The sequence below is a fragment of the Lethenteron reissneri genome, chromosome 26 (genome assembly GCF_015708825.2).
Source record: "Lethenteron reissneri isolate LAM-NWPU_2019-01 chromosome 26, ASM1570882v1, whole genome shotgun sequence".
In the NCBI taxonomy this organism is placed as follows: Eukaryota; Metazoa; Chordata; class Hyperoartia; order Petromyzontiformes; family Petromyzontidae; genus Lethenteron; species Lethenteron reissneri.
Window position 1 is genome coordinate 18,192,936 of NC_083804.1, and position 15,993 is coordinate 18,208,928.

The following is a 15,993-nucleotide window of genomic DNA, read 5'->3' on the forward strand; positions in this document are numbered from 1 at the left end:
GATGTTTGTAGTACGTGTGTTGTGGTGTTTGGTGGTATGCTACATCGTATGGATCCTGTTTGGGGTGGAGCAGGTGGACAACTCTTCCCTCACAGGGGAGTCGGAGCCTCAGCCACGAATGTGCGACTGCTCCCACGAGAATCCTCTGGAGACCAAGAACCTGGCATTCTTCTCCACCACCTGCCTGGAGGGTGCGCACCTCAGCCACACAGGCAGCCACACCAACACGAGGGGGGATAGTGTGATGACACTTTAGAGCAGCGGTTGGGATTCTCTGGACCATGGACCTGTATTTGGTGCCGGTATTCCGGCCTGTACCTGGGGCCTGTATTCGGGGCTGTGTACGTCTGTGGCTTCACTTCACATGGCCCACGGCCACGAGGCCTCCCACTTCGAAACGTAGCACAAACAGAATGCATTTGTCATTGCGAGCATCTTAGCAACACTAGCCGGGTGCTAGAAGGGAATATTTTTGACCTGGCAACAACACTGTTGAATACATTTTTGAGCGCTCTGTCACTTCTTTCATAGCAAGGGCCCTTTAACAATTCGTCGACACGCACATTATTCATAGTCAACGTTTTTGGGTTTAGATCGCGTTATTTATAAATGCGTCGTAACCCTCCACCACCCGAAACGGCCAATCAGTAAAAAAGTGTCACGTTGCTGGATTCAATTACCAGCGAAACGTCGTGCTACTCAAATTGTAAATGTTGTGGTTTCACGCTTCAATACCGGTGGGCTAAAGCAGTGAACTATTGTCTTTTGTCAACGTGACACTTTTTTACTGATTGGCTGTGTCGGGTGGTGGAGGGTTACGACACATTTATAAATAACGCGATCTAAACCCAAAAACGTTGATTATGAATAATATTGGTCGCGAAAGCCTACGTGTTAAACGCACAATATTCTTTACAGTGTTATCGGATGACATTAAGTTGTCCTTTAATGTGTGGCCCCCTCCCAAAGCTATTTGAAAGTCATATTCAGTCCTCAGTCAAAGTTTTCCCCTACCCTCTAAGGCACGCAGAGCTGAAATAACGCATGCCTTGTGATTGTGTGTACGTGTGCGCATGTCTGTGTGTGCACGTGTGTGTGTGCGTGTGTGCTCGTGTGTGTGCATGCACGTGGTGCGGCAGGCACGGCATTGGGAATTGTGGTGAGCACGGGCGACAACACGGTGATCGGCCGCATCGCGTCGCTCGCCTCGAGCCTGGAGAATGGCAAGACGCCGATCGCCCAGGAGATTGAGCACTTTGTGCACATCGTGGCGGGCGTCGCCATCTCAATCGGCATTCTCTTCTTTATCATCGCCATGTCGCTCGGCTACAACTGGCTCAACTCCATAATCTTCCTTATCGGCATCATCGTGGCCAACGTGCCTGAGGGGCTGCTCGCCACTGTCACCGTGAGTCGCGACCACAGGAGGGGGTGGCATCGGTTGCTCCGTGCGTCGAGGAGAATCGGCGTTTCTGAGCCTGTATTAGAAATTACACATTGGTGCAGAAAGCCCGTTCCTCTTGCGGGTTTTGCTATCGCGAGTCGTCACACCTCGGCCTCCTCCCCCGCCAGGTGACGCTGTCCCTGACGGCCAAGCGCATGGCCAAGAAGAACTGCCTCGTGAAGAACCTGGAGGCGGTGGAGACACTGGGCTCCACCTCCATCATCTGCTCTGACAAGACGGGCACGCTCACGCAAAATCGCATGACAGTGGCGCACATGTGGTTCGACGGGCAGATCCACACGGCTGACACCACTGAGGACCAGACAGGTGTGTGTGTGTTAGCGCATGCACAGAGAGATGGCGACAACGAGCTCTCACGAGGCATCGTGATGGTGGTGGTTTGACGGTGGTGTGGTGATGGCCACGGTGTGGTGGCAGTGGTAGCGGTGGTGGTGGCAGTCATAATCATACAACATCGTAACATCGTCACGACATCATCAAGCACATCATCATCAGGACATGGTGATGATGATTGTAATGTTGTGAGATTTAGGCCAGCTGTAATGATTTTGTGATCATGTGTGATGGTTTCGTGATGATACCATAGTGTGTGCTCTTGTATGTGATGATGATGATTATATTATTGGATCTTTCGGTAAAGTCACGTAGAAGGGAAATAATAAAATAATTAAAATAGACAGCTCTGTTCTTCACCTGAGGACGGCTGCTGCTTGTGTTGTGGCCGAAACGTCGTGAGAATTGTATTATGTTTTATTATTATTTTATTATTTCCCTTCTACGTGACTTTACCGAATGATCCAAGAATATGAATCCCTGCAGTCACGAAAGCTTTAAATCGATGATGATGATGTAGTTCTGTGATGAATGTTGTAATGTTGTGTTAATGATGTGAATGATGTAACCTTGTAATGTTGTGAAGCTGTGATGTTTTTACGATGTTACGATGATGTTGTGATGATACGTGCTGTAAGTCAGCTGTGATGTGATGTTGAGATGATGTTACGATGATGTGTGCTGCAGGTCAGCCGTTTGACATCTCCTCGTCGACCTGGATGTCTCTGTCGCGTGTGGCGGCACTCTGCAATCGCGCCGAGTTCCGGCAGAACCAGGAGGATCTACCCATCTCCAGGGTAACCCAGCCACCTCATCATCAACCGGCCCAACCACTGCATCACTTAAATGACCATAATTATCTCAACTACACAGTGACGTGGAGGTGTGGCGTTCGTACACTTGGTGTGGTGCATTTGATTGGTAAACACGAAATGGCTGTGGTGTGACAACGGCGGTGTTGTGATCATGATGGTGTAACCATGGTCGTGTGATGATGGTGGTGCTGTGACGATGGTGTGACAGTGGTATTGTGATAATGGCGTGGCTGTGGTGATGGTGATGTGACAGTGGTATTGTGACAATGGCGTGGCTGTGGTGATGGTGGTGTGGCAGTGGTATTGTGACAATGGCGTGGCTGTGGTGATGGTGGTGTGACAGTGGTATTGTGACAATGGCGTGGCTGTGGTGATGGTGGTGTGACAGTGGTATTGTGACAATGGCGTGGCTGTGGTGATGGTGGTGTGACAGTGGTATTGTGACAATGGCGTGGCTGTGGTGATGGTGGTGTGACAGTGATATTGTGACAATGGCGTGGCGGTGGTGATGGTGGTGTGACAGTGGTATTGTGACAATGGCGTGGCTGTGGTGATGGTGGTGTGACAGTGGTATTGTGACAATGGCGTGGCTGTGGTGATGGTGGTGTGACAGTGGTATTGTGACAATGGTGGTATGATGATGTTGTGATGAAGGCGATGCTATGACGATGGTGGTGTGATGGTGGTGGTGTGACGGTGTTGTGACGAAGGCGATGCTGTGACGATGGTGGTTTGATGATGGCAGCGCTATGACGACGGTGGTGATGATGGTGATGTGACAGTGGCGGTGTTGTGACAATTGCGGTGTGACGGTGGTGCTGGTGTGATGTCGTGCAGCGCGACGTCAGTGGAGATGCGTCCGAGACGGCTCTGCTCAAGTTCACGGAGCAGCTCCTCGGCTCCATCGCCAACATGAGGGAGCGGAACAACAAGGTCGCAGAGATCCCCTTCAACAGCACCAACAAGTACCAGGTACTCACACACTCAACAAATACCAGGCGCTCGTACGCAAGCTCCAGTTACTCACACACAAGTGCCAGGTCCTCACACACAAAGACCAGGTACTCAACATGCACAATAATTGGCAGGCACTTGCACAACAAATACTTTGGTTTTCACACAAAAGTGCAAGGTACACGCACGCAGTACAAGTTTCTTGGAAAATATGCAAAAGGAAATGTAGCGGTTAGTGCGCTGCGCTACGAACCCGGCGACCTGAGTTAAATTCCCGTTCATGGCCAACACCGATGACGATGATCTGAACTAGTCCTGGGCCTCCTCTAGGTCGACTCAACCTCAAATGAGTACCTGATGCGGTGTGTAAATATCGCCACTCGGAAAACAAAGGCAGACAGACTTGGTGCTGGCCAACCGCCTCCTCGTGTACCGTGCCGGCGTTAATAGGTGCTCGCTAACAGCACTTGCCCCAACAGTCTGTTAAGGCTATAGGGGGGGATCTTTGTCTTTGTTGTATCTCCGGCAGCCTGAAGGATATTCGTCCTGAATAGGCCCTCGCTCACGACACTTGCTCCAACAGCCTGTACGGCCATGGGGGGATCTTTATCTCTGTTGTCTGCGCCTGTGCCCACAGCTGTCGATTCACGAGGAGGAGGGTTCCACGGGCCACCTGCTCGTCATGAAGGGGGCTCCGGAGCGAGTGTTGGACTGCTGCACCACCATCATGCTGGGAGGCGTTGAGGTGCCACTGGACGAGGAGAAGCGCGCCGACTTCACAGAGGCCTACACCGCCCTGGGGGGGCTCGGCGAGCGTGTGCTTGGTGCGGCTCGCTCGCACGGCACACTCAGCATTCTCACAGCTTCACCGAATCTTCACAGGTTCACCGAATCCCTACAGCTTCACTGAAACCGCACAGCTTCACCGAATCCCAACAGTAACAGCTTCACCGAATCCCTACAGCCTCAACGGATCCCTATAGCTTCACCAAATCTCCAGACTCTTGTGTGCATGCTCGCCGACACGCACACATGCAAACACAATGAGACACACACTGTGCACACTCCGCACATCAGCCCAGCCTGGACACACCTAGGCACCGTGCTCCTGTGCACACCAATCTCCTACGTGCACACTACTGCCCCACATGCCACTGCCCCGCACTCTGCTGTTGACCAGCACACTACTGACCCGCATGCTGCTGCTCCACAGGCTTCTGCCACCTGCAGCTGCCCTTGGACGAGTTTCCTCGCGGCTTCACCTTCGACACGGACTCGCGGAACTTCCCTGTGCAGGGCCTCTGCTTTGTGGGGCTCATATCTATGATTGACCCCCCACGCTCCACCGTGCCGGACGCCGTGTGCAAGTGTCGCTCGGCCGGCATCAAGGTACGTGCTCACACGCACGCACACGCACGCACGCGCTCACATACACGCACACGAGCACGCGCATACGTGCTCACATGCATACACGCTCACGCACGAGGGACGTCTCACCTGACAATCGCAGCGGTCGATTCACCTGAGATGTCACGCATACAGGGAACCACATGCATGGGGTAACTTTGAGGACCAATCTCTTTGAGGATCATAACCCACAAAGTTCACACTTTGGGAAAACTATTTTTTGAATCAGTGAGTTCCTGTGCTGAATCATAAAATTAATGGAATTCAGTACCATCGGCAGTGGTGGAAATTCCTCCTTCCTTTGGCAGGAAGCAGTCTCTCATTCATGTGATTACAGTTGACTTGCTCCAGCTTGGTATTTTATTGACCCCGGAGCGAAGATCGGTTGAGTTGACTCCCAACCTGAGTTTGAACTCATGGAATTTGAGTTGAGCACTCAAACCACAGCAACGCTCAGCTGGAGAGATACGACTCTGGTGGTGGTAATTGTCCTGGTTGTGATGAGGATGATGATGAAGATGGCATTGATGGTAATGGTCCTGGTGGCGATGGTGTTGTTTCGGGTGGTGGTGATGAGGATGGTGGTGGTGGTGGTAATGGGACGGGTGGCGCATCCGTCAGTTATCTAAGTCAACCCACGGCACCTGGCTCTGTTCGATGACCTGCCAGCAGTGAGCCTACGACATGTCACATGGCCTCAGAGTGCACCTAGCCTGGCACAAGCGCCATGGTTACATCACCACCACTTTGTGGTGAACGGTGATTGTTGTTGTTGGCAATAGTGAGGATGACGACGATGGTGATGATGTTGCATGGCAGGTGATCATGGTGACGGGCGATCATCCCATCACGGCGAAGGCGATCGCGCGTAGCGTCGGCATCATCTCTGCCGGCAGTGAGACAGTCGACGACATTGCCATCCGCCTCAACATCCCCCTCGACCAGGTCAACCCACGGTACGCACGCACACACACATGCACTGATAGGAACACACGGGTACAAAGACACATATAGCCCATATAGCCTACCCAGGGTGGTGAGGCAAGTGCTGTTAGCGAACACTTATAAATGCTAGAACAGCACGCGAGAGGGGTGGGTGGCCAGCACCACGCCCGCTGCCTTTGTCTCCTGAGTGGAAATGCTAAATTGAGTCGGCCTCGGGGAGGCCCAGGATCCGTTCAGATAATCGTCACTGGTGGTGGCTGTGAGTGGGAATCGAACTCGGTTGGCCGAATTCGTAGTATAGCATGCTAGCTGCTTGACTACTGCTCCCTGTGGGTACAGACAAAAGACAACAACTCCCTGTATAGCCTTAACAGACTGTTGGGGCAAGTGCCATTCGCACGCACATGGGTACACACAAACGCGAACATATAAACAGGAACATGTGAGTACATGTGCACGAAGGGAGTTCTCGACCACGGAGGCAGTAGAGGAGAGTGTGCGTGCGACGTTGTGCACGGTACAGGGACGCGAAGGCTGCGGTGGTGAATGGCGGGGAGCTGAAGGACATGGGCAGTGACGAAATCGACTGCATCCTGGCCAACCACACGGAGATCGTGTTCGCTCGCACGTCACCCCAGCAGAAGCTCATCATCGTGGAGGGCTGCCAGAGACAGGTGCCGAACAGAGACACAAAACGCAAAGATCCCCCATGTAGCCTTAATAAACTTGTGGGAAAAGTGCTGTTAGGGAGTACCTATGAAGGCCGGTACAGCCAATACTTCGTCTGGTCACTTTTTATTTGACATTTCTGATGTTTAAATACTGCACCAGGTAATCACTTAATGCCGAGTCGACCTAGAGGAGGCCCAGGAACGGTTCAGATAGTCATAACTGATGTTGGCTGTGAGTGGGAGTCGGAACTCGGGTCACCAGGTTCATAGCGTGTGACAACCATACACTACTGCTCCCCGCAGAGGACACTATACACCACGCATGAACTGCAGCAACACTGCAGGGTCAGGATATATGTCCCCCAGAATATACGTTCCCCTAAGGACGAATATTAATTTCCCCTCGGAACTAATATTCCATCATATAGGTTTAATTACCTTCATCCAGCAGTGGATTGATCATGGCTGCTGCTGCTGCTGCTGTTGATGGATTGGTCATTGCGAGCGCATGACTCTCTGTCGATTCTACTCGCGCATTTAGGGCGCCATCGTGGCAGTGACGGGAGATGGCGTGAACGACTCTCCAGCACTCAAGAAGGCCGACATCGGCATCGCCATGGGCATCTCCGGATCGGACGCCTCCAAGCAGGCAGCCGACATGATCCTGCTGGATGACAACTTCGCATCCATTGTCACTGGTGTTGAGGAGGGTAAGCAGCGGCATTCACCCATCACACTTACGATGTCAGCACCACCACCAGAAATGCCGCCACCGCCAGCAACACCGCCACTACCAATACCATCACTGCCACCTCTGCAACGACCGCTGCCATCACTACTCCTACTGACACTAGCACCACCAACACCTCCACCACCAGGAATGCCGCCACTACCAATACCACCAACTGTACGACAACCGCCACGACTACCCCTGCCATCGCCAGCACCACCACCTCCACCACCGCTCCAACCACTGCCACCACCAACCATCACCCTCACCACGACCACCGCCATCACCGCCACTTCCACCATCACCGCCACTTCCACCATCACCGCCACTTCCACCATCACCGCCACTTCCACCATCAGCAAAAAAAAAGTATTATTTAAACAAAAGTGACAGCAGCGCTGAATGCGATGGTGGTGCGAGTAATGGCGGTGGGTCACCGTGGTGGTCTCCAATGATGAGAGTGTTGTGCATGTGTTGGTGCGCTTCTGCAGGTCGGCTCATCTTTGACAATCTAAAGAAGTCCATCGCTTATACCCTCACCAAGAACATCGCTGAGCTGTGCCCATTCCTGATCTACATCATCGCCTCCATCCCGCTGCCCATTGGCACCATCACCATCCTCTTCATCGATCTGGGAACGGATATCGTAAGTATCGCATCTTGCAATGTGTCTGCCAACTTTGCACACGCAATTTGAACGGCCACCCACTCCTCATGCCTCGTCTTGGTTGCGCAATGCTACACAAGCCCAGCACACACCAACCACCAACCTGCGCCAATGTGGCACCACGCAAACCACTCCAGTCTGTTCCCCAGCTTCGTACGTACATGCGCGAGTACTCACACCGTGCCTCCGCAGCAGCTCATGCCCTGATGTACCGGTCCCTAGCAATGTAAGCTGAACGCTTACAGCGAAAATCGACTTTAAAAGCAAAACTTGTGTCAAAATTAAGAAGCAAACATACATTTTATAAGGCAGCATGATCAGCAGCCTCTACCATGAGCTCAATGAAGCTAACCTAAAACATTAATTTTACTTCATTGGGCTATCATTTGGCCACAAACGATAGCCCAATGAAGTGGCTTATCATGTGGAAATTTACAGCAGTAAAATACTCGAAATGCGTGTTTCCACACGACCACGGGGAGAACATGCAAACTCCAAATATACAGGCGTCAGGGTCGGGATTGAACCCACAACCTCCTGTATACGAGGTGAGGTAATTAACATCTCGCTAGCGTAGCACCGAAGCAGAGGCAGGTAGATGGTTGAGGTTCACTGGATGAGTGCATGAAATATTTATTGAGCTTATTTATAAAACAAAAGATAAAGTAATGAACAGGAAAACGAGAGAGCACTTAGTAGAGCATGTGACATTCCAGAGCACTTATTGGCAATTTACATAGATATGTTTTTATTTTTCGGTTTAGAATTGCTCGTGTACACGCACATTCCTCCGCCTTCTACAAGTCGCAGCTTCATTAGTGCATAAATAGAGTTCCAGTTGGATTTATGGCTTTTGTTAAATATTTGACATTAACATTTAAAACAAAACATTTATTTATTCTTTATTTCTGGAAGCCTCATAGCTTACCCAAAATATAGGCCTACGCAAATCTGGCTCTGCAAGGTCTCACTGCATTATGAGCAGAGTAATTTGTGCAACATTCACGATGGCTGCATCCATCAACCGATGGAAAGATATCCTCCAAACATTTCAGTTCCGGTGGAGGTGAATGAAATCTACGTGTGGTTAGAGAGCTACCTGTGCATACTGCTCCGTGCAAAGTGTATGCAACGCTAATTCCAGCTGGGCTGGAAGTGAACTCGCTCATTCTGTTCCACTCCGCGTGTACGCGCGCAGATCCCGTCTATCGCTCTGGCCTATGAGAAATCCGAGAGCGACATCATGAACCGGCGACCGCGCAATGCTCGCACCGACCACCTGGTGAACTCGAAACTCGCCACCTACTCCTACCTGCAGATCGGTGAGTGCCGCTCGGCCTGCCTGCGGGTTCACTCACCCTTTTCCACTGCCACACCCGAGCTGCGCCAGTATGGGTGATTTTTTCCAAGCCAGGCTTCACAAGAAGACATCGAAATCTGTTTCGGGGCCAAGCAGGGCCAGGGGCGTGGTTTATAATTTTTCCGTTTGTCAGTACACTTGACAAACGTGTGCCACTGACGTCGTGCGTTCATTGCGTGCGACATCAGCGGCACGAGTTCAGATTCTGCAGTGGAAAAACAACACGCCAGGTGGTACGGCGGTTAAAAATCTCAACACGTAATCGCAACTTAATTCAAATCCCTCCTGATGATCGACTCGACTCATCTTGTCTTCTATACATCAATATTTGCGTTCCACAGTTTGAATCTTCATAATGTTTTACCGTTTCCCAGTTACAATTGCAAAGTTGCTACAGGGCTCGATTGTCATTCTCTTTGTATATGCCTACGACCAAATTACTCATCATGCACTGATCTCATCAGATCTTCGTAGGTAACAGGTTTGGGAGACCACCATGTATAATAACAGGTGTCATAGATTGCACGGTCATGTGCTGGGCAGCATAGGGCTGTGCAGCAAAATCCGTTGTTGTACTGTACTTTGTTCCCTCGTCTATGCTCCTGACCATCGCCAACCCTCACCGACAAGCATAGTGACGTATGGTCAAATAATCTCGCACGATCCACACAGCATGGGGAAGCTCTCATCCAGCAATGGGCTGTACATGTACCTACACGTATGGGTGTGTGTAACCCAGTGGGGTTATAACACCGCACCACAAATCCAGCGACCAGAGTTCAATTCCCACTCGTGACTAATAACAGCGGCAAATATTTGAACCAGTCCTGGGCTTCCCCAAGGTCGACTCAGCCTCAAATGAGTACTCGGTGCGTAAGACATCGGCACTGGGGAGACAAAGGCGGCTGGACGTGGTGCTGGCCACCCATTCGCTCATGTGCTGTGCCGGCCTTCATAGCTGCTTGCTAGCATCCCTTGCCCCAACAGTCTGTTAAAGACGACACGACGGGACGTTTTTTATTTGTGTTGTGTGACCCACGAGTGCAACCTGTGCGTGCCCGCAGGTGTGACGCAGGCGGTGGGGGCATTCCTCGGCTACTTCACGGTGATGGCCGAGGAAGGCTGGCTTCCGACCACATGCATCGGCTTGCGCCAGCACTGGGAGCAGGTGGATGAGCAGGAGTTGGAGGACTCGTATGGACAAGAGTGGGTGCGTGCCACACGCTCACTTCACATGCAGCAGCACACGCCGGCACCAGCGCCGCCTTCACACGCGTGTACTGCTTCTTGAAAAACAATACACTTTAGACCTCGCTTAGCGCTCAAGATGCATGAATATGTAGAAGTGAGCACTAATGGAATCGGTGCTAAAAGGGGCCATTACACCATTGCATATATCGAAATTCATTTCCGACGGCTTCATTGGGGTATCGGTAATAGTGCTAACAATAACACACAGATGGTAAACATTTAATAAGTAAAAATATTGTTGTTTTAATTATAACATCAGTATTATGTACTGTACTCACCAGTGCATACATCTGATGCTCCGAAGTGATACTTTTCGTTAACACTTTGGTCAAATTTCCAGCACTAACACTTGCGAGCTTTTTTCCAGAGATGATGGGTCTAAAACGCTCACAAAAACACACAAAAATAAGGCAGAGAAACACTAAGGCGGAGTAAACACGTCGGCGAGCACTGCGTGGCTCAGTGCGTAGTGTCTTAGCATTAAATAACAATTCTGTAATAACATTGAAAACAATGTCTATATCTTTTTTTCAATGCAATGCAATCATTACCATGAATCGTGATAATTGAATTTATGGGAGGTGGGGTGCTGTTTGGCTCAGCGTACATCACTATCATTGGCTGAGCAAATGTCATCAAATTATCTGGCGGTGGGTGCGTTTCCTTGGCACTGCGTGTTCTCACTCTTAAGCACCTTGTAGATTTTAGTATTTTCATTTTTTTTAGTACAAAATTTCCAACAGGACCAAGACCACCGTAATGACTCGGCATTCTACAGGGTCGTGCTGAGCGAGGTCTACCTGTATATCGTTCATTTTAACAAAAACAGGAAATATTATTTAGCAGGCATTTCTGTTGGGTGTGTCCAGGCATCATGCATTGGACGCACTCACTTATGATCTGCACAGAAAAAACTATCGCACGCCTAATTTAAAGCTCCAAAACTTGAATTAATTGGTTTGAGTTAATCCAACAAACACTTGTAGCAGAATGTATGGGAGAGAGTGCTCCCTACGATGCAGGGCTAAAGCTGAACAAGGCGACTTGAAGGATTTTTTAGAAGCCCTGTGAAAAATATCTTCCGTAGCTGTTCCCCGACACAATTTCCGCGAGATTTCTGATGCTGAGAGCACAATTGAAATAATTTGTAAAAAAATATACCAGCACAATTACTAGGCCCAACATAGGCACTTTCAGGCATTCTTTTACCAAATTTGAAAATTGCCTCCACGTTACTCAATGGGATTGCACACACCTGGTTAAACAAAATAAACTCGAAACATAACTTTTCCCGAGGACACAGGAGTTGTGGTCAGACGTCGTGCAGCGCCCTGAGCCGTACGCCTGTGTCCGCGCGCATGCAGACCTTCGTGCAGCGGCAGAAACAGGAGTTCGTGTGCTACACGGCCTTCTTCATCGCCATCGTCATCCAGCAACTCGCCGACCTCGTCATCCGCAAAACTCGCCGGAACTCACTCTTCACACAGGGCCTTTTTAGGTAACTCAGGCTGGAATGTCGCTACCCATGGTCACCGCCCGTGTCAGGAATTGACCCCAAATAATTCCAGAAATTGCAAGGTGAATGCTACTTAGAGAAGAGGCAAAGAGTAGAACAACATGGAGAAAGAAAGCGCTCGAAGCTGGCCTCATGTCATCATTCAATTAACATTTTGACCAGGAAGAATACATTCAGTATTATTGGCCATTATTTCTGGATTGCAGGAATGAGATATCCAACGAAAAACGATGTTACGTTTTGGTCCCCTCCCACCGGACAAACTGGTATCACCTGGGAATTTGCTTGGGCAATGCCACCCAACCTTACATTACCCTTCGTTTGAAACCTCCGCAACTTCTGTCCATCGCAGTTTTGCATTTCCTGGCCATGGTTGTTCATGTTGAGTAGTCAAGGAGACCAATGAAGGCTACTGAGCATACGGCTTGCACCCCTGTTCCGTAAGTTAGAAGGCAGCCACCCCCCTCTCCCCTTCTCCTGCTATGTTCTCATGCCCATGGTCCAATCACAACCCCCTGGTTTGCCAAGTCCTTGCTTGGGTCAGGAAAGTGTAGCATCTTCATTGCTCCTTCCGTAAAGTTGAAGTCTGTACAGAGAGGAGACGGTGGGCGTTTCCTCTGTGTGCACCATCGTGAAGGATCATGGTTAATAAATAACAGACTACATTTCTATTTCTTCACATACCTTTTTTGCCCACCAGCCTTACAGCCTTGTGGACCTGGATTTTCCAAGAGCATTAGTTTAAGCAGGCAAATAGATATTTGCCTGCTTACTACTATATTATACTAATATGGGTGGTGCTGCGGTTAGGGGTTCGAGCTCTAGGGTTTAGAGTCAACTCAAATTAACGTCCGCTGTGCTGTGCGTCCTTGCAGGAACAAGGTAGTGTTGCTGGGGATGCTCTCTCAGCTGGTGATCGCTGCCTTCCTGTCCTACTGCCCGGGCATGGATGAGGGCCTGCACTTCATGCCACTCCGGTAAGTCGTGACATGTAAGACAAGGACCCATACATTATCGACTGTTTGGGCAAGTACTTTTATCGAGCATCTATGAAGGCTGTCACAGTGCACATCTGACCAGATGTTTCATACCTACTTTGTGTATTGTGCGTGTGGTTGCATGCAGAGTGGGCTGGTGGTTTGTGGCGATATCATACGCCATCTTCATCTGGTTGTACGACGAGATGCGCAAATTCTTCATCCGGAGATATCCCGAGTGTAAGTCGACACGCTGACATGTATTGCGCAGCATCTATTATCACACAGTAATAAAGACATTGATCCCCCATATAGCATTGACACCATTAGGGCAAGTGCTGTTAGTGAGCACCTATGCAGGTTGGCATGGCGGTGGGATGGCCAGCAACACACCCGGCCGCCTTTGTCTCCCTGTGATGATGTTTATACATCATTTGAGACTGAGTCAACCTATGGGAGGCCCAGAACTGGTTCAGATAATTGTCATTGGTGTTGGTCCTGTGAGGGAATTGAACTCATGTTACCTGGTTTGTAGCACAGCACACTAACCACTACACTTCCGCTCCCCATACACAGCAATAGTGTACATATGCACACATATACCGTTCTGCCTCTGTTATCAGACAGTGTACATGCAGTACACACTGCACTTCCGCTGTACGGTCCAACGACCCTGCTGGCCCTGCCTACATGAATGATGTTTGGCGATGAAAACAGCGCTCTGCCTGTGTTCTACGAGTGTGGAAGTCTAACTGCTACCTAAGATCTACGACAAAATCGCCTGCAATATTCCCGAGGGCCTAGTCCATCCATCGTACAGTCACTTTAATAGCACCAGACACACACACACACATGATCATGCCACACAAATAACCACGATTGTCCCGTGTGTGTGTGTCTCCACAGCTTGGTGGGCGCAGAACATGTACTACTGAAACCAGGGCACGTGACACGTGCCATCACGAGGACACAGAGACAAGAGTACTCTGCAGACACAGGCGCAAAGACACATACGCATACATAGCCATATATGTGAATGGGTGCATTGGGTTTATTGCTGTACCTGTGGCAGCATGAAGCCCGCACCTCTGTGATCATGGGTCCATTCTGTCTAAATTAAACCACATTCTCAAGCAGAGAAAAGGTTTGATGCGTTCAGCTCGGTCACCAACAATTGGACAAAATCCCATCTGGTTTTCCGCTCGTTTTTTTTAACATTCACCCCAGCTCATCAATGCTGGGAAAGTTACATTTGTACAGATAGGTTCATTAGGAGTAACACATGATGATGGGCATACCTCTCTCCATGTAGCCTGCATGGATATCTTGCCGTTGTGATGAGAGGCTCATTGAGGTATTCCAAAGTGAATTACGTGAATGCTCCTTTCCCCTTGGGGTGGGGAACACATAGCACCCGAGGCTGTGTGCAACCTGCGACATCACTTCATAAGGCCTACGGTCACGTGAAGCCAACCACTTACAAACAGGCTGCAAATTATGTTTTCCATCACTGCGAGCGTCTTTTAGCCTCATTGATCGGGTACTAGAGGGGAATATTTTTCAATTGGTGACACTGCTTTTCTAATTTTAGCACTCTCAAACACTTATGTCACTGCATACGCCTCTTGCAGTGACAGGTGACTGAGGCGGTAGCTTTAATGTGTGGCTGTCCTACCTAAGGTATTTTAAAAGTTCTATTCGGTCCTCATTCAAGATAAGGCTCCCCCCACCCCTGCTGTACTCGAAAAGGTCCATCTGGAAGTATATGCATCGGGTGACAGAGATCCTCTCTAAAACATGCACGGACACATATCGGGCGCAGAGACATGCACATATGCAGATTAATATATATAACCTTATAGCTGTAGAAACTAATGCCATTTATATATGTTAGAACACTATATGATATAATAAAAAAAATAAAAATTCCTTCCATGTAATTAAAATATATTTCATGAAAAAATGTAAATCTGGTGGTGTGAAACATTTCACTGTATAGGTAGCTGGGACTAGATAGCGGTGTAGGCCGTGTCGCCATTCAGCTCTGGCACTTTACATGCGCACTGCTCACGCAAGGCCCGCATGAACGTTTTCCAGCGACGGAAATCAGAATCCAGCAGAGTTGGTGGCTCACTTGTACGACACTCACCTGCAGGGCTATAAGGTGTCCAAGTATATGGCAGAGTAGCAAGTAAGATGTTGACCTAGTTTTTGATTTGTTTTTTAGGTTTCCTCCCACACATGTCAATACTTGATCAGGAATTGGCCAAACCTCTTAAAAAGTGAGACTCAAAGGGACTTAATTAGTAAATAAATACGTTGTTATTTTGACGTGCATTCGGTTTTGGACAAGTCTTAATCCATGCAAAGAACGATATAGACGATTAAACGATGATTTTGGGTCAAGGCAAATCTTTTCTATGAGTGTGCTTTAATGCACCTAATACCCTATCTTGAGACCTGAATTAAGTCGTTTCTTAAAAGCTTGTACGGTATAACCAACTTGGTAATGAATAAAGTGTCAGAAGTTTCAAGGACAATTGTGATCTACTCAGAAATAAATAAAACAAATTAGTACGTTCCACAATAAAATACTACTACGATTCTGTTACGAATAAGAGGTACTACCGTTCCACGATAAAATGTAAGACAATGCATCACTAAAATAGAACGGTGACGCTAATCTTTGAAATCGACTCACCGAGACAAGAATTGTTGTGCATTGAACAGCAAAAAACTGATGTTCTGTGTGCGGCATGGCACATGGACATTGGTAAACGATGTTACAAATAATGGGAGTGTGCTGCAATAGAACTAGTTGATGCCTTAGCATTCAAGAAGAGCCGACACACCTGTAACGTCCAAGTATCACCCGCTGCTAATTAAACGCGGTGGTCGTCTA

General features: G+C 49.1%; 1 protein-coding gene across 1 annotated transcript in view; it reads left to right on the forward strand.

The window, feature by feature from the left end:
* Positions 1 to 15,993, forward strand: part of LOC133347765 (potassium-transporting ATPase alpha chain 2-like) — a 28,583-nt gene extending 12,590 nt beyond the window's left edge. Inside the window, exons 7-23 of the mRNA XM_061560345.1 lie at positions 74 to 191; positions 1,140 to 1,408; positions 1,573 to 1,771; positions 2,486 to 2,595; positions 3,451 to 3,585; positions 4,205 to 4,391; positions 4,781 to 4,956; positions 5,794 to 5,930; positions 6,443 to 6,593; positions 7,132 to 7,300; positions 7,812 to 7,966; positions 9,186 to 9,309; positions 10,412 to 10,557; positions 11,963 to 12,096; positions 12,990 to 13,091; positions 13,240 to 13,331; positions 13,998 to 15,993. Of these exons, the coding sequence (XP_061416329.1) occupies positions 74 to 191; positions 1,140 to 1,408; positions 1,573 to 1,771; positions 2,486 to 2,595; positions 3,451 to 3,585; positions 4,205 to 4,391; positions 4,781 to 4,956; positions 5,794 to 5,930; positions 6,443 to 6,593; positions 7,132 to 7,300; positions 7,812 to 7,966; positions 9,186 to 9,309; positions 10,412 to 10,557; positions 11,963 to 12,096; positions 12,990 to 13,091; positions 13,240 to 13,331; positions 13,998 to 14,026 (2,433 nt within the window). The 3' untranslated portion in view covers positions 14,027 to 15,993. The remainder of the gene's footprint in view (positions 1 to 73; positions 192 to 1,139; positions 1,409 to 1,572; positions 1,772 to 2,485; positions 2,596 to 3,450; positions 3,586 to 4,204; positions 4,392 to 4,780; positions 4,957 to 5,793; positions 5,931 to 6,442; positions 6,594 to 7,131; positions 7,301 to 7,811; positions 7,967 to 9,185; positions 9,310 to 10,411; positions 10,558 to 11,962; positions 12,097 to 12,989; positions 13,092 to 13,239; positions 13,332 to 13,997) is intronic.